Source organism: Aplidium turbinatum, chromosome 13, assembly GCF_918807975.1.
Source record: "Aplidium turbinatum chromosome 13, kaAplTurb1.1, whole genome shotgun sequence".
In the NCBI taxonomy this organism is placed as follows: Eukaryota; Metazoa; Chordata; class Ascidiacea; order Aplousobranchia; family Polyclinidae; genus Aplidium; species Aplidium turbinatum.
In genome coordinates, this window is record NC_137484.1 from 18,081,042 (window position 1) to 18,103,534 (window position 22,493).

General features: G+C 37.5%; 1 protein-coding gene across 1 annotated transcript; it reads left to right on the forward strand.

Annotated features, from left to right (window-relative positions):
- Positions 1 to 2,198: 2,198 nt before the first annotated feature.
- On the forward strand, positions 2,199 to 16,043 carry LOC145781891 (isocitrate dehydrogenase [NAD] subunit gamma, mitochondrial-like). Its single transcript, XM_082593576.1, has 11 exons — positions 2,199 to 2,398; positions 3,556 to 3,715; positions 3,937 to 4,044; positions 4,672 to 4,735; positions 4,981 to 5,113; positions 5,466 to 5,599; positions 6,449 to 6,615; positions 7,076 to 7,158; positions 7,373 to 7,467; positions 11,012 to 11,072; positions 11,341 to 16,043. Exons 1-11 carry the CDS (start codon positions 2,318 to 2,320, stop codon positions 11,467 to 11,469), a joined length of 1,215 nt encoding a protein of 404 aa, XP_082449702.1. The 5' UTR covers positions 2,199 to 2,317; the 3' UTR covers positions 11,470 to 16,043.
- The last annotated feature ends 6,450 nt before the right edge of the window (positions 16,044 to 22,493 follow it).

Consider the following 22,493-nt stretch of genomic DNA (forward strand, 5'->3'; position numbering starts at 1 on the left):
AATCAAACAATGAGTAAATCACGAAGAAATAAGACATTAAAAAATTGCAAAAGAGTTTGCTGTAGGGCCTATTTACATTTTATTTCGTCACAATTTTGCTTTTTCATAACTTTGTTAATCAGATTTCCTCACAAGTGAGTACGCAGCAGCTCTGCTCGCACTGCTCAGCTCTGCCCCGTTAGCTCAGTGGTTACGCGCCCGGCGCAAGTTCGACTCTCGGGGTGTGCGCTAGAATAACGCATTTTCAGGACTGCTCTCCATTCAGCGGCACCTAGTGAATGGAATAATTCCCCGGCAACAACACTTCGACAATTGGAAAACTTCACTCTGCCAATCTCGGTAACCGGCCCTGTGTCAAGAGCCTCTACGAGTATGCGAAACTACCAGGAATAACCAATCAACGCTTTGTCAGTCCGAGGATGAAGAATCAATAGGCTACCAACCCACAATTTATTTTTCTTCAAAAAAATAGGACAAATGAGGAGAACATATGGTAGCACTATGTGACTATGCAACACCTTATTTCTAGCAAATAAACCATTGATTGACATAGATGACCTTACAGCAGTGCCGTGCGGTGAGGTTCCTAGATGGTGAGGCACTAATTTTTTCAAGTCACTTTTAGAATAAAATTTTTTAACAACAAAAATGGTATCATACTAATCAAAAAAATTAGCAGCATGCTTTCACATTTATTAAAAATAAAGTCCATGCGCCTATCCTTTTGGACTAAAACATTTGTGACTTTGATGTATAAACCCTTCTTTAGTCCTAACATTATCACTAGATATTGAAAACAAGGGACAGGGAAAGCAGAAAAGGCAATTTTTAAAGCATAGCCACACAGCCACTTCTTTTTTGAGTATCAATCTCTTTGAAAGTTGCAAGTTTTTTTTTTTTGTTCAGTCGTCTGATGTAAACCTTATAAATTTAGAACCGGTCTTCCTTGATTTATGACTTCAACTTTGGATTGAAAGTTCATTTTTTTAAAAACTCTCAGATTTGATACTAAATCTTCCTCCATTTTTTAGTTAAATTTTATAAGAAACAATCCTTTACACTGCAAGAAGTCACATAGTCTACCAGTACCACGTACTATGCGGGCATTACAACTTGACGAAAAAGGTTTCATAGCTGTGACGTCACATTTGAGGCAAGCCTCAAATCGTAGCTAAATCGTTCATGATGATTTCTGGGCGACTTTGCGAAAGAAAAAGGCATGCATAATGCAGTGTATGGAAGTTTTCTGATCTGAAGTGAGGCACAGCTTGACGTTGCCTCTCCTCGCGTATTTCAACGATTTTGACCACATGAACGCTCGATATGAATATCGCCACAGAAACAGAAAAAATTAAAGCACAGTTTGGGTATAGAAACGTAAAATTTGGGGGAAAAGGGGCACGACTACAGCAATTCACACAAATTAAAGCACCTAAAAACGTGCAATAGTTACTACTTTTTAACAAATAATATTTATTCTGTGATAACCATATCTTTGATATAAATTTTGCTTTGCCAGATGTTGGCAGGTGAGGCACTGCCTCACCTGCCTCCCCTGACTGCAGGTCCCTGCCTTACAGGTCTTTCGTTGCCATCCTGTTGTGCTCATATAGACACTCAATTTGCATGTACTTTTTGTTTGTTTATCGCCAGCAAAACAATAAACTGAACTGATTGATTGTATTTACATGTAAACTACTCGATTGAGAAAAGTTCAATCTTATCTTAGTTGTGAGTAATCCAGCTCGGTTGGTTTGCGCGTGACTTTTGGAAAGAAGAAACTTTAAGATCAAGCGCCGCTGGTTCGACTCTCGGGGTGTGCGCTTGAGCAACGCACGTTAAGGATTGCTCTCCATTCAGCGGCATCTAATAGATGGAATAATTCCTCGACAACAAAACTTCAACAATCGGAAACTTCACTCTGTCAATCTCGGTGACCGGGCCTGCATCAGTGATTCAAAGATTCTACAAGTATGCGAAACTTCCAGGAATAAGCTCTGCAAGAAGCTTTTCCAGTCCGAGGATAAAGATTCAATCAATCAATAATGCCAGCTATAAAAATCAATTAAAGTGAATTATTATTTGCGTGCAGTGAGAAAGTTCACCCGGCAGCATCTGGCAACACTAAGGTAGCCCACTACCACTAGTTTGTTTCAATTTCAAGATAAGAAGCTTTTGTTGTTTTTATTGTTTTTTGATTAATTTTCTTATACTACTCTATATAATCTTCTTTCAAGAATTTTGTAAGGTTTGATTGAACTTGCAGTAAGCCTGTCTTGCATGTCTTTACACCACACTTTGACTATCAAATAAAAGTATGTTTTGTCCAACTACAAGGGTTGTGTCTTCTAAAAATCTTAGAAGCCTTGTTATCAGAAAAGCACGTCATACAATAAAGGTACAGTATGATAAATAGCAACTTACATTTTGGAAATAGCTGCACTATCAGTTATTCTTGTTGGAAGTGTTAGAAGTTGTAACAATGTATGCCTTCAAACCTCATCTTAGAGTACTGTAGCATTTATTCTAGTAAAGTGACTTAAGCTAAATTTTTAAACAAACAAAAACTGATGCAGTATTCACATTGCAGCCTTTCCAAAACTTGAGCGATAAGATACCACTTTTACTAATGATCATTAACTATGGTAAAATTGATACATTTTTTTTGTGTATATACGGGCAACACTAAAAGGCGATAAGCCGAAATAACTTTAGAATTAAAACAGTCATAGTATTTAATGATCTCACAATTGCTTCTAAATAATATCTTTCAATGATATTTCAACATAAGAAAATGTTCGTTATTGAGCTGCACGGCTAAAAATCGCATTTCCGCCTTTTTCCTATTTCAATAAATTCCATTAAATTTCGAAATTTACTCCAATACCGTAACTGTAGAATTAAAACAGTCAAAGTATTTAATGACCTCACAATTGCTTCTAAACAATATCTTTCAATGATATTTCAACATAAGAAAATGTTCGTTATTGAGTTGTGGCTAAAAATCGCATTTCCGCCTTTTTTCTGTTTAAATAAATTCCTTTCAATTTTCGAAATTTACTCCAATAACTGTGGAATAAAAACAGTCAAAGTATTTAATGACCTCACAATTGCTTCTAAACAATATATTTCAATGATATTTCAACATAAAAGTAGGTTCGGTGGTGAGTTGTTGTTAAAAATCGCAATTCCGCCTTTTTCCATGTTGCAACATTTCATTCTTTCATGATGAAGTCATCGCTATGTTAAACAATATGGACGCCAAGATCGTATTTCCGCGTTTTCTACATCGACATTAAATCGTTACTTCTGCAGACAACATGCCATTTCACGCCCGGCTTATTTTTGCGTTTCCGCATTTTCGCCTTTTAGTATTGCCCTGTATATACTTATTCCACCAATCCAAGTTTATCAAATAAAGCATTTCTCATTTTAATATTGGTACCACTAAGCACAATAAAATTGTAATATTTTTGCATTCAATTTCATCACAACAGTCAAACATGTTAAACTGTGACTGACAAATATTGTCAACTCACTATTTATTGACTGCAGGTTTTGGTTCAACCTGCATCATCATTTCCAAAGCAGCAACTAAAACAGGACTCCCGACAGTTTGCACTTTATGGTGGCAGACAAACAGTCACCTTGATTCCTGGTGATGGAATTGGACCAGATGTTACTGGGGCTGTAAAAAAGATCTTTATGTCTGCTGGTGAGAAGTTGTGAGATTTTTATATAATTTATCACTGTAGTCGATACCTTATTTATGCAGCACCGTACCGATGAAGATGATAAATAGTAACATAAAACTTAGTTTTGAAAATTTAATCAGTAGTTTATATGTTAAAATAAACACTGGGTGCAAATGATGTTGTTAATCAATATTTTATTTTGGAAGCACTGTTTAAAATGTAGTATACTTGCACGCTTTAGGAGTTCCTGTTGATTTTGAGGAAGTTAACCTCACATCTGAAAACTATTGTGAGGAAATCTGCATGGATGCCATAACTTCCATTCGTAGGAATTCTGTTGCTTTAAAAGGTAAATTTTAATTATGTTTGCTGATAATACAGTAGCTTTAAATATCAGCTTGTCTCTCAAGCTCAAATGACAAACTTCCACCTCCCCAAGCAGCCAATTACAAAATATGTCATGATTGACATCCTGGTACATGAAGTGTGCTATTTTGTAAGTTTAAAACAAAGGTCTTCAGATCTCATTGGTTTTGATTCTGCTTTGTCATGTTGTGGCACTGGACAAAGATCTTTATATTCAAGATAACTTCAGTCACACAACATCCAACTGGACTGCATAGCCAAGTGGTCAGAGCCCTGGCTCAGTGTTTGAAAAGCCACCTACGGTTTGACACTGCTCAAGTCAAGAGCATGTGGCTGTGTCTTTGGCAAGACACTTAAAGGCATACCTGTAGGTGGACATAGCTTGGCTTCCTTGCCTTCTCGTCCAATTAATCTAAATCTTTACTGATTGGGCGTATGCCTATTGCCTAGATACAACAACAAATAAAACATCAGTGGCACTTCAGCTAAAGCAAACTGTCTTTTGTTTAATGTTCAGCAATCACACACTCTGAGAATAAATGTTGCATGTTTGATTAAATAAATATACTGTAGTGCATTGCACTTTCTCAAGTCTTAGTTTGTTGTTTAGGAAACATAGAAACAGATGTGGAAGCCTTGGATTGTGATCAGAAATCTGCAAATGTAGTTTTACGGTGAGTTACCTTTTTTACTATGGAGAAAGCCGCCTGTTGTCTGTGGAAACAGGTCCCATATTAACTTTTAGACTTAGTAATAATTTATGAGAAATACTAACATGCCACTGTTACATTTCTCAATAATATGCAATATGCATGTTACGCAAAGTTTTCTCAGGAAATAGATCTATGCATGAAGTTGGATCAGAATTATTGAACACAATTCCAATGAAATGTTGCTAAATCTGTTTCCTTATTTTCAGGACTACATTGGACTTATTCGCCAATGTCATAAAAGTGAAAAGTATCCCCGGTATCAGAACGAGGCATGATAATATTGACATTCGCTTGATTCGAGAAAACACTGAAGGAGAGTATTCAAGCTTGGAACATGAGGTTTTTTGAATTGTCAAGTTCAATAAAGTGTTGCCGCATGCCAAGTTTTGTGATCATCTGCTTTTTATGTTGTTGGCTCATCAAGACATTGAACTGTTAAATTAGGTCTGCTGTTAACTTGTTACACTTGATATACGGTAGTGACAGTTCTAGTACGATGTTCAAGAGACCATCAGTTTGAAACCTCTTGAGAGCGCGAAGCTTGTAAAAATTGGCTTTCTTGCCTTCCCGGCCACTTTCAACTAAATTATCATCAACCGAGCATCAGCCTGGATACAATAAAAATTGAAAACATTGCTCTTTGTATTCTTGTGCAACCAACCTTCACGATTTTTATATTTGACTTGTACAGAGTGTTCCTGGTGTGGTGGAAAGTCTTAAAATTATCACAGCCAAAAATTCCTTAAGGATTGCCAAGTTTGCTTTTGATTATGCCAGAAGGAATGGTAGAAAGAAAGTCACCGCTGTTCACAAGGCTAATATTATGTGAGTGTTGCAACTTGCAATTACGGTTTCAATGATATTTTTCCTCCTTTTCGTTATCCTATGAACCATAGCTGGGGAACCAATGAAAAATGCCTTGGCTTCATTTTCGGCGTTTTAAATAAGTAGACTAATCTTTGTACGCCATCCAGGTGCGGTATTTCATCAACATTCTTTTGCATACGTGTTTCTCACTAAAATTTCCTAAGCAAGTCTTGGCATTTCGATAATTTACACGGACGAAACCAATATTTTGAATGAAGATGAACTATATTTTCTGGCTCGGGGAGCAGAAAAAGTATTTTAAACCTGCATAAAAAACGCTTGGTTCCACAGCTTTTATAAACAAATATGTTAAATTCATCTTTTTTCATGTATTGTCAATATTTTATGCAAAATTTTTAAATGTTGCAGTTAATGTCTATCAGGCACGTATCTTTTCAAAGCAATTTGATGGTTGTGTCGTGATTTAATGCCTATAATTTGTGATTTGATGTTTCAATGTTGGGTTCCACTAATTTAGTTAATTTTAAGTGTTACGAAGAAGACAGTACATTTCATCTGGTGTTGCTATTTTGTTTTTGTGTGAAACATATCATGTGACATATTGCAACCCGCAAATTTGTTACTTTGACATCGTTTCAATGTGCGACAACGCAACTACATTACTAGTGATAACATTTGGAGTTGAGATGAAAGGAGTACCGGTATTTTAACTTATGGTAAAAACAAGGACATTCGGTTATGGTTGCATAAATTTATTTGTGTAAACTACTTAATACTTGCACGTTCTACTGCCACCGGGTTGGGTTTCCACATTTGAATAGTTTTTTTTTTTCCTGCATTGCACAGGAAACTTGCAGACGGGCTATTTTTGGATTGCTGCAAACGAACAGCTGCAGACTACCCGGACATTGAGTTCAACGACATGATAATCGATAACACAACCATGCAGATGGTGTCAAATCCTTGGCAGTTTGATGTCATGGTCATGCCGAATCTGTATGGAAATATCTTAGGTAATTCCACTTATCATTGTGTGCTTCGATGTATGATCAGCATTGTAATCAAAGGAAGACTGTCCTCATTCTTGTAACATCATCTCTCCCCCTGTTTGCCTGGCAGATAAATATTTTTTAAGGCGGCAAGCACGTGATCCTCATGACTGACGTCACCAACGATTAATTTAACTGACTGCATTATTTTTGCAAACGGTTGTATATTGAACAAAACACGCTTTGTCTCAGAGCATTAGCCATTGTTTCAAGCTTATTTTATATTACCGGTACAATAAAAGCTATTGATGTTCTTACGATCAAACTACATTCTTGTTAATGAAAGTTTAACCGAATTGATCTTGATGTTGCTTTGCAAAAGATTATTGAGTAAGCTGATTTCTCTTGGTTTTCAATATTCAAAGGTAAATTGTGGTAACTATCGTAACATTGCTGGATTTGTCACTGTGTGTTCTAACCCTAGGCAACGTCTGCTGCGGCTTGGTTGGTGGACCTGGGATCGTGGGAGGTTCAAATATCGGCACCGATTACAGAGTTTTCGAAACCGTAAGCCTGATAACGTTCAGTATGTTTTTGAGCAAGTTGTAAAAATTTGATTTTCTATTTTATTTCCTATACAATGGCTGACGATTTTTCAAATGCTATCTCAGCCAATGAATCAGTCTTTTTTATATTGCCTCAATGTTTGCAGACGCTGAACTTAATTCTATGTGAAAAAAAAGTTAAACCCAATTCACTAAACTCATGCTGTTTTTCACAGGCCACTCGCAACACCGGCAAAAGCATAGCTGGTTTGAACATTGCAAATCCAACGGCCATGATTTTCTCCAGCGCGCTCATGCTCAAGTACATCGGGTGGGTTACGAAGGCAGTTGGCAGCTGTCAAAAACCTTTGTTTATTGTAACGTGGAGGGGAAGTTTTAGCTCAGCTTGTGAAACAAGTTACTTTTTACTTATAGGTTAAAAAAAATAAAACAATAAATTTATCAAGAGATTCTTCTTTCACACTGCACATTCATGTACCATTGAGGAAGTAAACAGATACAACCATAGATATCTTACATATAGATATGCAACTCAGCAATCGTGGAATTATCGTCACGCTCGACTGACTTTATGGACACAATCAACAATCAAGGTTGCCAGCTTGGCTAGCGTATCTATGGTAGGCTATTATTGTACGGTTTGGGCTTGGCGAGTGGTGGCTTTTGAGCTCCTTTGGAATATTTTTGATGGCGCATATTTCAAGTTTTCACAGAATAGCCTACTATGAAAAATCAAGACAATAATCTTTCTTCACGTAGGTTATGCAACTTCTGTTTCATGATCGTTGGAACTATCATTTAAGCTTATTTCCAGTGACTCATTAAAGCTTGTTGTAGGCAGTTTACAAACCTGAGATAGAGAGGCGCCGGAACGATTTTAGAGTGAGATATACGATAGCGATAATTGTCAAACATTTTCAGGGGTTGTCGAGGATTTTCAGGGGTTGTCAGGCATTGTAGAGTAGCTACTTTCAGGCATTGTTGGGAATTTCCAGACGTTGTCGATCAATATCAGTGGTTGACAGGGTTTGGTAGTCATTATGGAACATTTTCAGGCATTGTCGAACATTTTCAGGAATTGTCAAACATTTTCAGGGGTTGTCGAGAATTTTCAGGGGTTGTCAGGCATTGTAGAGTAGCTACTTTCAGGCATTGTTGGGAATTTCAAGGCATTGTCTAGGATTTCCAGGCATTGTCGATCAATATCAATGGTTGACAGGCTTGTCAACCATTATCAGTCATTGTCGGAAATTTTCAAGAATTGTCGAATATTTTTAGGTGTCAGGGGCTCTCAGGCATTATAAAATACTTTAGATTCTTTCTGGCAGGCATTGTCGGCAGTGGCGTAGCTAGGGAATGTGCCGCCCGGGGTGGATTCAGATTTTGCCGCCCCTTCAAGAAAAAGCATGTGAAAACAGGCCCGATTTAGGGGGGGGGGCAGAGGGTGCAGGTACCTCGGACCCCCCGACTTTTAAAGGGCCCCCCTACGTGAAAAAAATGTGATTTTTTTACTATTAGCTTTTGTGGTTTCTGCAAAATGCTGTGCAGTGCTGAATTGATGCTACTGTAGACGTCGAGGGGGTGTTTCGCGCCGTAGGCGAATTTTTTTGCACGGGGGCCCCTAATCTAAAAGTGCCCGGGCCCCCCATTAGCTAAATCCGGCCCTGTGTGAAAATGAAATGCGTTTTTTATCAGATTATAATCAAAATCAAAAATCGTAGTCTAAAAGTGCCGCCCCCAGACGTGCCGCCCGGGGCGGTCCTCCCCTCCTTCCCCCCCCCCCCCTAGCTACGCCACTGATTGTCGGACATCTTCAGGCATTGTCTAGGATTTCCAGGCATTGTCGAACATATTCAGTGGTTGATGGTTTGTTAGGCGTTGTCGAACGTTTTCTTGGGTTGTCGATCATTACCAGGTTTTGACAGGTTTGTCAGGCATTGTCGATACTTATGATAGCCAGGTCATTTAAACGCTGCTGTGTTTGTGTATACCGTAAATACGTTTACAACCTACGCAAAATAGAAAGGGATCATTCTGCTGCGCATGCAAAGCTGGGAATAAAAATGCATGAAAATGTTCGACAATGCCTGACAAACGTGTCAAAAACCAATAATGATCGACAATGCCTGGAAATCTTAGACAATGCTAGGAAATGCCCAACAATGCCTGAAAGTAGCTTAATCTAGAATGCCTGACTACCCCTGAAAATGCTAGACAACCCCTGAAAATGTTCGACAATGCCTGACAAACCCGTCAACCACTAATAATGATCAACAATGCCTGGAAATCCTAGACAATGCCTGGAAATTCCCAACAATGCCTGAAAGTAGCTACTTTGCAATGCCTGACAACCCCTGAAAATGCTCGACAATCACTGAAAATGTTCGACAATGCCTGAAAATGTTCCATAATGACTACCAAACCTGTCAAACACTGATATTGATCGACAATGCCTGCAAATCCTAGATAATGCCTAGAAATTCCCAACAATGCCTGAAAGTAGCTACTCTACAATGCCTGACAACCCCTGAAAATGCTCGACAATTCCTGAACATGTTCGACAATGCCTGAAAATGTTCCATAATGACTACCAAACCTGTCAAACACTGATATTGATCGACAATGCCTGGAAATCCTAGACAATGCCTGGAAATTCCCAACAATGCCTGAAAATAGCTACTCTACAATGCCTGACAACCCCTGAAAATGCTCGACAACCCCTGAGTATGTTCGATAATGCCTGAAAATGTTCGACAATGCCTCACAAGCCTGTCAACCACTGATAATGATCGACAATGCCTGGAAATCCTACACAATGCCTAGAAATTCCCAACAATGCCTGAAAGTAGTTAGCCTACTCTACAATACCTGAAACCCCTGAAAATGTTCGACAACTCCTGAAAATGCTCCACAACCCCCCAAAAAGCCGACAATGCCCGACAATACCTGACAATGCCCGACAATGCCTACAATGCCTGACAAAGGGTATTTAGAGGTACCCTCTGTGACTGTGATTTGTTTTCAATCGCCAGAATCTCCATAAAGCAGTCCATGCGGAACGAGAATGTGACGTCATCACATGCAATCCATACGTCAACTTGAAAACGAAGAAAGTTTTATTTAAACAAAAACCAAAAAAATATATTAAAAATAAAGTTGTTTTGCTGTGCCAAGTTTGAAGTCAATGCATACAGCCATAGCTACGCTGTTAGCCTTCAAACATCTTACGCACCACTGAGTTGCATATCTATATATAAGATATCTATGATACAACCAAACAACAAGGAGGCAACCAATATAATTGTTATGTATTTTAGTTTATTTGCATTGAAACGATGTACCTTGTTTTCGTTTCCCTCAGGTCTTCTCTTTTGCTTAATATTCATCCGCCTGCTTTTGTTAATTGGCACTTCTCGTTTTGGGCTTACTTTGCAGGTTTCACACTATATCTTGGTTTTGCAATTTTATAATAAAACAGAATTCCAGTATGACTCTGATTGAATGAGCTAAGAACACAACAATAATATAAAATTGTCGTGTTGTTGCTTGGTTTTGTCTGTTTATGGGTCAACAAAGTTACCTCTCTACTAATTCAACAATAAATGCTATTAATAGGCTACTACAAAAAGTACTCAATGCCAAGCAAAAAAAAAAACAAAGCAAAGTACATCTAATTCAGTTACTATTTTGTAATAATTTCTACAGCTTGTTTCCTCCTTACTGGGAATCATCATCAGAAGGTCCTTACTCAAATAAAATCTTAGTTAAAATTTAAATCTCAATCTTATATTTGAATAAGGACCTTCTGATGAGCTCTGCCAAATTAGACTAAAGAAATTGATTTTGAATTGTAGATTACACAAATACGCAAGCTTGATCAACCGAGCTCTTGTGGACACACTCCAAGTTGACAAGGTCAGTAACCCGGTCAGCAAATCCATCTCTTACGTTAATTCAATGTAAAAGAGGACTGATTTTCTAGCTAGGTAAAATTTCACTTAAACCCAGGCAGCAAATTAGTCGCTTTTTTCATTACTTCAACGTTTACGATACAGACGTTGAATTAATGTAAAAAACGATTGATTTTCTGTCTGGGAAGATATCAATTATGCGCTAAAACTATTGATAAGTTACCAAACTTAATTCACATTAACAGTTGATCACAATTGGAAACTATTTTCAGATTCACACGCCCGACTTGGGAGGAAGCCACAGAACCAGCGAAGTTGTCGATGCGGTATGCAGCAAAGTTGAGAAGCTTGCTTACAAAGTCAGATACGACCAAACCCCGTCGAAGAGGCATGGGTGGTGATCCACATGCTACACAGAAGTGACATTATTAACTTATTTTGCTGCATGAGACTTTGTGAACAGTCATCTCTTGGTTAACTTTTCATTCTCTTGATGTCATTATCCAATTTGGACAAATCAGCAACACAGATGCTTTGTTGTCTCTTCAGAATACATAAACTACTTACTTTGTATAGAAATATATTGCATGTGTCGAAATTTTTGTCAATGTGTGCCAATTTTAACGGTGGCTGCGACATTGATAGAAGTTTTACAGTGAATTGCGACAGTGTTGAGAGCTTCAATAGGAACATAGCTCGCAGCTCGAAAAATTCTCATAAAGAGTCAAATAGAGAACTTAATGTCCAGAAACGAAAACTAATGGTTATATTTGGCGCTTAAGAAGCCTCTTGATGACCTTGGTTTATAGTGCAGTCGTGGAAGGTTTTTTGTGGGAAAATTTTTTTATCAAGCTGATACTTTTCTCAGACCTTCCCCATACTATGCAAATGGCTCAGAAAAAATTCCCCATCAATCGGATGATGGGAAACCCCCTTTTGGGCCCTTTTTCCAAATGACGTCACAATCCCTTTATGAAAATTTTAAGTTTTTCAAAATAGGACATATTATACATCATTTTTTAGGTTTTTTCAAGGGGAACAACTTTTTCTATTAACAAAAACCCTGAAAATGTACAGAAAAAGAGTTATTACCGATTAAGCAAAAGGATAAATTTATGAATTCCAGGCAAATTTGAAATTATTCGTCACTGTTGGACTTATTCTTCTACATTCGTTAACAAGAATTAAACAAAGTAAGCGAAACAAAAATTGAAGCTATCATCATCATCAAAAACGTCAAAGATGTTGCTTTCCTCCTCGTCTTGTCCCGTTTCATCTTCATTGTAAGAGCACTCCTCTTCGGTACCAACATCGACGTTATGCAAAAGTGAAAAAAAAAACTTCATTCTTAAGTTTTTCGTCTAGTCTCTGGAGTATGTCGTTCACTCGTTCATACTTATTATACTTAGATACGAAAAAGATGTGAAACTATCTTTGTATTTGAAGCATACTTAGGCTACTATACTATTACATTCGACACCATGACTCCAGATATTGCTGATATTTGCAGAATTCTCTTTTCATCTATGGTTGTAAGCCTACGATCAACTTCTAACCGAGCAGCACACAGTAAAGAGGACAGCAAAAAGCTTCACTGGAATTTGGAAAGATCTTGCGATCGAGTAAGCTCTTATGCGCTCAATTAAGTCGCGTGGAGGATTGACGGAAGGAAAAGTATGCAGAAAGTATGCAGAACATCTTTGGGTTTTTGGTGTGAGTCACTCGGCAAGTATTCATGAAGCAATGACGCAACTAAACAAGGCTCAGTTTCTATGAAGTAGGCTAACCAGCATGAAGAGTTGGGTGCTTCAAGAAAAAAGAGGGATTACGAAGATTGTAAAAGTTTCTGGCCTGGTTAACAACGAAAAACCCATTCTTAGTACCAGATGTAAACCTATCTTCTCCTTCAAACGGTCTAGTGTCCATCGCCGGAAAAGATGACGTCAATTGTGAACAAGCGGAGCAAATTGGTCAAAATATCCAAAAAGGTTTAGATGGGGTAGCAATTACTATCGCATCAATCAATTGTTCAAACCATTAGAATCCTTAATGGAAGTAAACAAAACAAAAAGTAGTGCAAGTGGTATTGGTTCGAAAGTCATGTTCAATAGGATGTTTGCTGTTGCTGAAAGCGAGGAAAGCCTTGAGCAATTTTTCGAATTCGAGTTGACTTCAGAGCCAATGTCTATGTTCAAGGAAGGCATGATGAGAAAGCCTGACAAACCCTCTCTTCGAAAAATTCTTTTGCCTGGTTCTTCGTCGCATGCCTTAGAGGAAATCAACAAGCAACTTCTATTATATCGACGGTGGTGCATTAGGCCTACTACATAAAGTTCGCTGGAAAAAAGGAATGAAGTTTTCGGAAGTTTGAAATTCGTATGTGAAATATATCCAAAAACATTATACCCATGCTGTAGTTGTATTTGATGTCTATCATGACGAAAGTACTAAAAGTCACGAGCACTTGCGCCGAAATTCCGTTCCACAGAGCACGTTTGTGAAAATTGATCCGAGCAATTCACTTCCTTTTACTCAAGATCGCTACCTCAGCTGCATCGAAACCAAGGCTGAATTCATCAAGTTTGTTTCTACCCTTCTGAGACAATCCGAAGTTGAAGTTCACAACTGCTGTGATGATTTTACAATAACATCTACATTGAAAATAACTGATCTACACAATGAATATTGAAAAACGAAATGCACAAGAATAAAACTGCAAAGCAGAGGAGAAAGGCACATCGCATGGCGGTTAATTACGCGAGGCAAAATGCTCTGATGATGCTGACGGTTCCATTGTAGCGAAATCCCTTGATTATGCTCTTCTTCGAAAAGGTCCAGTAAATGTCATTGCTGATGATACTGATGTAGTTACTATGTTACTGCATCATTGGAAGACTGACACTCATGATGATATTTACTTCGACCAAGGAGCGCTTCAACAAAGCCTGGAGAATCAAAGAAGCCAACCCAAGTATTAAAGATATTAAAGAAGGTCTTCTTTTCCTCCATGCATGGTCAGGATGCGACACAACGTCATCGATATTTGAAAAAGGAAAAAAAAGTTTGCGAAAATCAGAAACGCTGAAAGAGAATTCTGCAATTATCAGCAATGTCTAGAGTTCCCAAAACGAGTTCGGAGAAGCCTCTATAACTGCATTCAAGATCTGGTATTGTGGCAATGAAGATTCAACGCTTACTAAACTCAGGTATGTATTTTTACATAGGGATTATATAATAATGTTTACACTTTCAAGATATTGTCCAATTCTAGATACCCTGTATGTAATATTTATCTTTGTTTACTTTTAGACATGACAATTACATGTATATGGCATGCGAAGGGATAATTGCACCGAAAAGCTACCACCGAGCCAAAGAGCAACCTGCTTCCATGGGTTACGTCTTTAGAATTTAAACTCAATGTTTGTGAATGGGGATGGAGAAACAATAGCAACAACGAACTTGTCCCAATAATGACGGATATGCCTATAGCACCAGAAGCATTGACCAAAGTAATTAGATGCAGATGTAAGAAATCAACGAAAAATCCATGTGGAACGAAAACTTGCACCTGTCGCAATTATGGAATGGCATGTGTTTCTTCGTGTGGTGAATGTCATGGTGTGGAATGTAATAGTATAGTAGCCTAAGCATGCTTGACATACAAAGATAGTTTCACATCTTTTTCGTATCTAAATAATTTGTATGAACGACATATTCCAGAGACTAGACGAAAAACTTAAGAATGAAGACTTTTTTTCACTTCTGCGTAACGTCGATGTTGGTACCGAAGAAAAAGAATTCTCGTACAATGAAGATATGAAACGGGACAAGACGAGGAGGAAAGCAACATCTTTGTCGTTTTTGATGATACCTTCAATTTACATTTCGCTTACTTTGTTTAATTTTTGTTATAGAATATAGAAGAATAAGTCCAACAGTGACGAATAATTTCAAATTTGCCTGAAATTGACAGATTTATCCTTTTGCTAAATCGGTAATAACTATTTTTCTGTACATTTTCAGGGTTCTTGTTAATAGAAAAAGTTGTTCCCCTTGAAAAAAGCTAAAAAATGATGTATAATATGTCCTATTTTGAAAAACTTAAAATTTTCATAAAGGGATTGTGACGTCATTTGGAAAATGGGTCCAAAAGGGGGGTTCCCATCATCCGATTGATGGGGAATTTTTTTTGAGCCATCTGCATAATATGGGGAAGGTCTGAGAAAAGTATCAGCTTGATAAAAAAATTTTCCCACAAACACCACTTTTTAAGCTCCCACGACTGCACTATTATATCGTTTGTCAAGCTTGTGCTCAGTGTGTGGAATATATATTTTTAACGTTAAGTTATGTCATTTGCATGCTTTCTGGATTTCTCAATTTTCTAGGTTTTTGATACCTCACTGATACAGTTGAGCTGCTTATGCTACGAGCTCGCCATAAATGCTTAAATAAGTTTTTTTATGCCCTTACATTGCATGCATTGAATCTTTATCCTTCGGATACGCTTGCTACATTATTGTACCCATGTGCATGTTTGCTTGCTACAATTAGCCTACGCTTGATAGGCTAATTGTGTGAGCAAGTTTTCATTTTGAAAGATATATTTATGTAATAGACTTTGCTGAATGTAGAACTTTATCCAATAGGCCTATAAATCGACTCCGAAATTTGAATCACCTGGAAGGATCTAAATGATTTGGAAATTATCTATGCAGAGCCACAAGCCGCCATCTTTTTGAGCACAAGAGGACCTCGAAAAACAGTCGTAACAGGGTCCGGTTTCAAATTAGCGGTCATTTTACATGTTTTATAAATTGTATGTTTACATTACATGTTTTATAAATTTACGAATTGCATTCGCAATTCTTATTTACACTTCGCACATATCAGTGTGCATGTTGGCAAGTCAGCTTTCTATTTTTGTTACGTTGTTTCGTTGCGTAATTTATTAAACAAATTGACATTTTAATTGCAATTGCTTTGCGTGACATGGTATGGAAGGCAGTGTTTCCAGATGAGGAATTTATTTTGTCACCTCTTTGATGAAACTTCAACGTAGTTGGGGACAAAAAATTTAAATTGGGGACATTTTCAGGTTCGGGAAGTTTGTAGCGAGAAGAATTTGAGGACCATTTTTATCATTTTGAAAAACTGTATCGAAAAGTTTTGATAAAGTTATGTTGCATTTGGTAGAAAAAGTTAGTTTGTCACCGTCTGGCAACATTGTAAAATGACGTGTATCACAAAAGTTTAAACCAGAAGTTACTCGTCGTCTCGGTCAGAAAATCACTTCTTTTTTAACAAGTCAGATAAAGACGTGGAACATGCAGTATGTATCGAAAAACTATGGGGACGTTAGGCACAACGGTAATCTGGTAACTGGTTGTGTTTAAAATATCATCTTAATGTCAACTTTGCCTATATTCAGTAGATTTGGGGCCCTAGGATTCCATTGGTACCGTGCCCAAATTATCCTCTCAACGATACAGCTCGAGGTATTTCAACTAGTTTGTTGAATATTCTGCGACACAGTGCGAAATTATCTGTGATGAACGGTGTATACGATTACGAGTGAGCAAGGCAGCAGGCCCTATGAATCTATTGGTTGTTGAACCAGCAAATGAAGGTCCAAGCTTATTAAATAACATTACGATGGCAAGCTATGAGGCAGATAGATTCATCTTTAAAACCTAGATAAAAATATACCGAAAAATGAACTCGGTTCTTCCAGGTTAGAATTGACAAGAATTTTTCAGCAATTAAGTAGGCTACCGTACTCTTCCGCTCCGGAAAGTCTCCATACTGCGAAAATTCTTATCCCAGACAGTCAGTAGCGTAGCCAGGAATTTTGAAAGGGGGGTTTTGACGACCCAGCGGCTGGGGGGTCTCCCCCAGAACATTTTGAAAAATTACTTTGAATTTGGTGCATTCTGAAAGCATTTTCAACAAGACTGTGAGTATGAATATTCCTGTAAAATGGTGCTGACCGGTGGCATAGCAAAAGGAAAAGATCATGTTTTCTTCGGCATTTTTCGGAAATAAAGCTAAGTCTCTATGTTTTCTTGTTGCTAATTCCTGGCTGAGATGTTTGGAAATGACAAAACTCGCTCTTTTAATGCAGTTTTCTTTAAAATTAGGCAATTTTTTTAGACTGAAAGCATCATTCTCAAGCATAAAGAGACTGAAAGCATCATTCTCAATATTGTGACGTCACACTCGTGCCAAAGAGGGGGGTGTAACCCCCAACCCCCCCTGGCTACGCCACTGCAGACAGTACAATTCAACGTTTGCAGACGTTGTATTAATGTAAAAATGGCGGACTTTGCTGTCTGGATATAGATATGGAACAAAGCTTCCTTGCGCAAAAAGTATTTTATCTTCCGCAGGCCAGTATGTGAGCTTAAAATTAAAGAATATTGCCGATCATTACCTGTTCTTATACGAATAAAAAAGTCAATAGGCCCAAGAGAGATAAATTTTGAAAAGGCAAAGAGAATGAATGAAGAATATCCTGTCTGAATGTATGGTCCCTGGAAAATGTTTGGGTCACTTTTTCCTTGTTTTTTTCAACACTTATTTCATGATCATCAAGGCAAAACTTTTGCAACAATTAGATATAACACGAGCCATTCAGTACACAGTCGAAAATTATTTTCTTGTCCTGAAAAAATTATTGCAATGATTTACTTTAAGTCAACGTTTCAACGAAAGTCAGGGCAGGCTTTATGCTTGATGTAATTCAAGAGTAGGCTACTCCCTCTTCTTTACTACCAGAATAAAGTTATTTTATCGTTGCCTCAATGTGACCTCTTCCAACTTAAAAAAGTTCATTTCAAGTAGTTCTACCAATAGTTTAGGGTTTTAGGCCATGTGATCAAGGGTGAAACTAAAGTTTTGAAGGAAACAATCATCTTCCAGATTATTTAATCAATCAATTACAGCTAGCAGGCCTCGATTGATGCAAAACAACGTCACTTTTTTGCAAAGTAATTTAAGCAATCTGCATTTGTCCAAATGTGATTTGTTTACGGGCAGTTGAAAAATTTAAAAATTGCTCATCCAATCTCGACTAAGGCTGTGCAATCTTGCGTTGATTGTCAACCCAAACACAGAGTGTGCAAGCTGCGATAGCAACACAATAATTGGCGCATAGCCTGTGAGATGCAGCAAAAGATGAAGTAAGGACTGTGATTGGATATGCCAGGCGTAACTATATAAAGAAAGCCATTTTGTAGCTCCAGTTTCAATCTTTCAAGAAGATAAAATTTAAAAAAATCTAACAACTTACCGTACTTCATTCCTTAAAGCATGGGTTCTTAACCATGGGTGCTAGACCTGAGCCTAGGTGGAGCGAAAATGCTGAATTATCAAGGTTTGTTATAATATGACGTAAGAAGCAAAGTTGTTTTTCCAGGTTTCAACAAAAATTTCGAACTGTAGGCGACTATTACTTTTCAGCCAATCCCAATCCTAGGAGGGGGTGTGAGAAGTGGTTGGTAATTTCAAGGTGGTGGCGACAAGGCAAAAGGTTAAGAACCACTGCCTTATAGTTTGTTCAGTGTTGGTGTAACTTGGTAGAAAACAGAAGATTGCAAAAAAACGAAAGGAATAATTGAAACAATTTTAAGTCATGGTTTTAGATAGGCTTCAGGTTTAACACCTTCGTATTGTTTTTGTCTTCAATCAGGCAGCAGAGATTAATTATAGATCTATAATTTTGTTTTTACTTTAAAGAACTAAACTCAAATCATGAATCATTCGATCCAGTTGTACCGATGTGACCTTTGTCCTTTATCATTCAAAACATTGGACTGTTTGCTTGACCACAGAAACCATCACTGGGCAGCAAGCACCTACTGCATGCATTGCAGCAAACCTTTCGCAACAGAACATGACTTGAATAAGCATCTCAAAACACGTCATCCAGTTACTATTCACAAAATCAAAAAAGTCCGAAAAAGTGGAAGAACTTGTTTTTGTGGCGATTGTATTGGTTGTGAAGAGCTACAAAAAAAGACTACACAAGGAAAATGAACATAGAAGGCTGTTGTTGAGTGAATGATATCAACATCACTCGTAAATTGCAATTTTCTTGTTTTTATTTTGTAAGTAGCCTATTTTCAGTCATTTACCTGGCAGCCTAGTAACCTAAACCAATCAGATGAAGAGGGTGCATGTGAAAGCGTAGCCAAAAGGGATTGAAAGTTGCAACCCCATTTTGAGGCGTGTGTGGCGTCAGAATAATTGGATAAGCAATAATATTTTTATTTTTTTTATTCAGTGTTCAAAACTGTGCATGCTACCATGTGAATGGACGTCTGTGATATCTATTGCCAGCACGCTTGTTGATTTAGTTTTAAAGTTAGACGCACGCCTACTCGGTAGGCTACGATTTGTTTAAGGAGAATGTACTACTGATGTAAGAATTTCTTTGACGTGTGTAACTGTTTTGTGGTTCAATGCGTGGCTCAATGGCCACTGTTTTTTTTTTTTGTTTTTTTGTTTTGTAAGTGCCACAATGTAACTGTTTTGGAGTTTGGCCTAGGCTACAACCTAATGGATGCGATCAATATAGTTCATAATATAAAAGTTATGTCTTGATTCACTAGTGGAAAAACACTGTTGGGGAGAAAATAATTGTTTTTCAAAAGCACAACGGTCACATAGCCTACAATTTATTATTTAGAGGTGTTGTAAAGATATCATAGCGTTTTTATTCTGAATTGTCGTATTTTTATTCAGCAGATTTTGTTTTTAAACAATAACATTCACCAACTACAATCACCGTAGGCAACTAATATCAGTCTAAAACAGAAGTTAACGTTATATCTAGCTGACTAGTGACTATGTTTCGTGCAAGTAGCTCTGGAGTCCAAAAGGAATTTGTGTGTGAAGTTTGCAAAGACAAGTTTCCAGCCGAAGAAACTTTACAAGAACACATGCTGATGGAACATCAAGATGATTACGAATGTGATTTTTGCTCCAAGACATTTCCAACAGTAGCAGCTCTTCTGCGCCACCGAGAGAAAACGTGCGGGCTTGATTTTGTTTGTGCTGTGTGCTATGACGTATTCAAGAGCAGGAAGATGCTTACAAGACATGAAAATGCAGCACATACAAAACTTAGACCTTTCAAATGTGATATTTGCGATAAAGTTTTTAGCAGTAGAATGCTTTTGAATACACACAAAGATGATAAACATTCGTCAAAGAAAAACGCTCGAAAGTAAAGCTCTTTGGTCTTTTGCATCAGCACTCAGTTTATTTCTAACTTATTACGGTAGCCTACCCCCTTTTTCTTCTGTTGATTTGAAAGTATTGTGAAACTTTAATTTACGTTAAATAAACTGCAGCGGTGTTTTACAACACGTCTTTAAGTAGTTTCATTTTGATTTGCAGTTAAGAAAAAATGATGCAAAGAACTAGTGGATATTTACAAGTTAGCTTACCTTCAGAAGTCAGAACACGAAAACTACGCTCCATTGCGATTTCTTTGTTTCTGACATACAAGACAGCGAGTTAAATGTGAGCAGCAGTGTGCATGTGCAGCTAAGCTATTTAGCGCTATAATATTGTGCCACATAATTAGAGCAATTTCTCCACTTTCTAGTTTTACAAGACCCCACGGATTACTGAAAAATAAGTGTAAGAATTTATTCGAAATTTTTGAAACTCAATGAAAAGACAACCCACAACCAACAAGGTACTAAGGCGAAAGAAAAGTTCAGCAACATGAAAAAACCACTGTATTTTTAGAGAGTGAATAATCCGGTGAGAACGTAAGGAAAGTTTAGAATGCTCTTTACAAAATGCAGATATCTTGCAGGTGATGTGCATTGAGTTTCCACAAGCACCACTAAGTGATACCAATTTAGAAAATAGCTATCTTCACTTTTGTTTGGTTTGTTTCATGTTTAATGAAGCAAAAAGACCACGAGTTTATATTTCACCGTTTGGGTGATTTCATCTTTTTAGTTCGTGTTACAGCAATGCAATTGAACAAATATGTTGACGCACTTCAAGCGTTTATAGCCAAGTGCCCGCTTATAACGCATCCAACTTATCACAATCAGCCATTGTGACACTGGTCGAGTTTTGAAATCATAGATGCGTTCGCTATTGCGTAGTTACGCAATTTGACATTTGCTGTTACGAAAAAGCGCGTGAACACACCTAGGAAGACATGATGTTGAAAGTCAAATCATTTTAGCTGAAAGTTCAATGTTTTTAATTAAATCCAAGATTATTTATATGAGGCACAAATAGACGGAAAGCAAGAAAGTCATCTTTGTGTCCTCCAGCCAGTGGCGTACGCAGGGAGAGAGGTTGAGCCAATTTCCTTCCCTTTCTTTAAAAAATACTGTATTTCAGTAGTTCAACAAAGTTAATTACGGTATTTAATATGTTTTGGACAGGGATATCTTGACACTATGGGATGCGAAACTCGAAATCTGCTCGTTCAACTGAAGGGCTAACTATATGCTGTCTACTCTACAGTACATTGTATTGCACAATGCCGTGTTACTGCATGAGAATGAATGTTTTGCATTGGCCGTTTTCACTCGATCGTTTGATTAAACTGGTATTTGTTATGTTTTTGACAAAAGTATTAATATTTCGTAAGTTTACTGCCCATTAGATAAAAAAGCTACATGAAGAACAGATAAAATAAGAAAAACAACGACTATTGCCGTATTGCGCATTAACTTGCGCATTCCCTTTATATCTTAAATTTTTCTAAAGGTGTTGCGACCGTGCCAAATTTCTCAACTCAATAACTTACTTCGGTCACATGCACGTTTTAACGTTAGCGTTTTGTCGCTTCTATCTTTTTCTCGACCTTTGCTATGTTGACGTGTATTGTTTTTGATAAGATGGTCAGAAATAAAAAAAACAACTGAACTGAACTGAACTTGGCTAGCATGCACACAAAACAAAAGTAATGCACATCAATATCATTGGACAATTAGATATTATAACTGCAAACTGTAACCACAATCAAGTGATGACATAAATTCAAATATTCGCAGTTTTGCGTGAACTGCCACTCATAAGCTTGCGAACTGTTGGAGCCATCTTTGCATGTTTCTCGCGCCTGGGAGCGTTCAAATGTTTATTCTATGAAAATGTTCACCTTACCAAACCCACGCTCTGTGCTTTTGTTCGAGCTGTTAAGAATGCCACAGAGATGTCATTCGGCTTGCAGGCTGATGAAGCTAGTCCCATAGGCTACTATGACTTTGAAATGATTGTCAAAACTCAAAACTTCGTTTAATTGTTTCGCCAAAAATGAACTAATACCTTTGAACGCTTCGAAGATTGCTCGAACAGTTGGCAAGCTTGCGAGTGGTGGTTCACGCAAGACTGCGAATATTTGAATTTATATCATCACTTGGTTGTGGTTACAGTTTGTAAGTTA

Coding starts and splice junctions, on each gene's coding strand:
- LOC145781891 (XM_082593576.1), top strand. CDS start 2,318: ATGTTTTGTCCAACTACAAGGGTTGTGTCTTCTAAAAATCTTAGAAGC. Junction 4,736..4,980: donor TCTGCAAATGTAGTTTTACG/GTGAGTTACCTT, acceptor CCTTATTTTCAG/GACTACATTGGACTTATTCG. Junction 7,468..11,011: donor CTCATGCTCAAGTACATCGG/GTGGGTTACGAA, acceptor TTTGAATTGTAG/ATTACACAAATACGCAAGCT.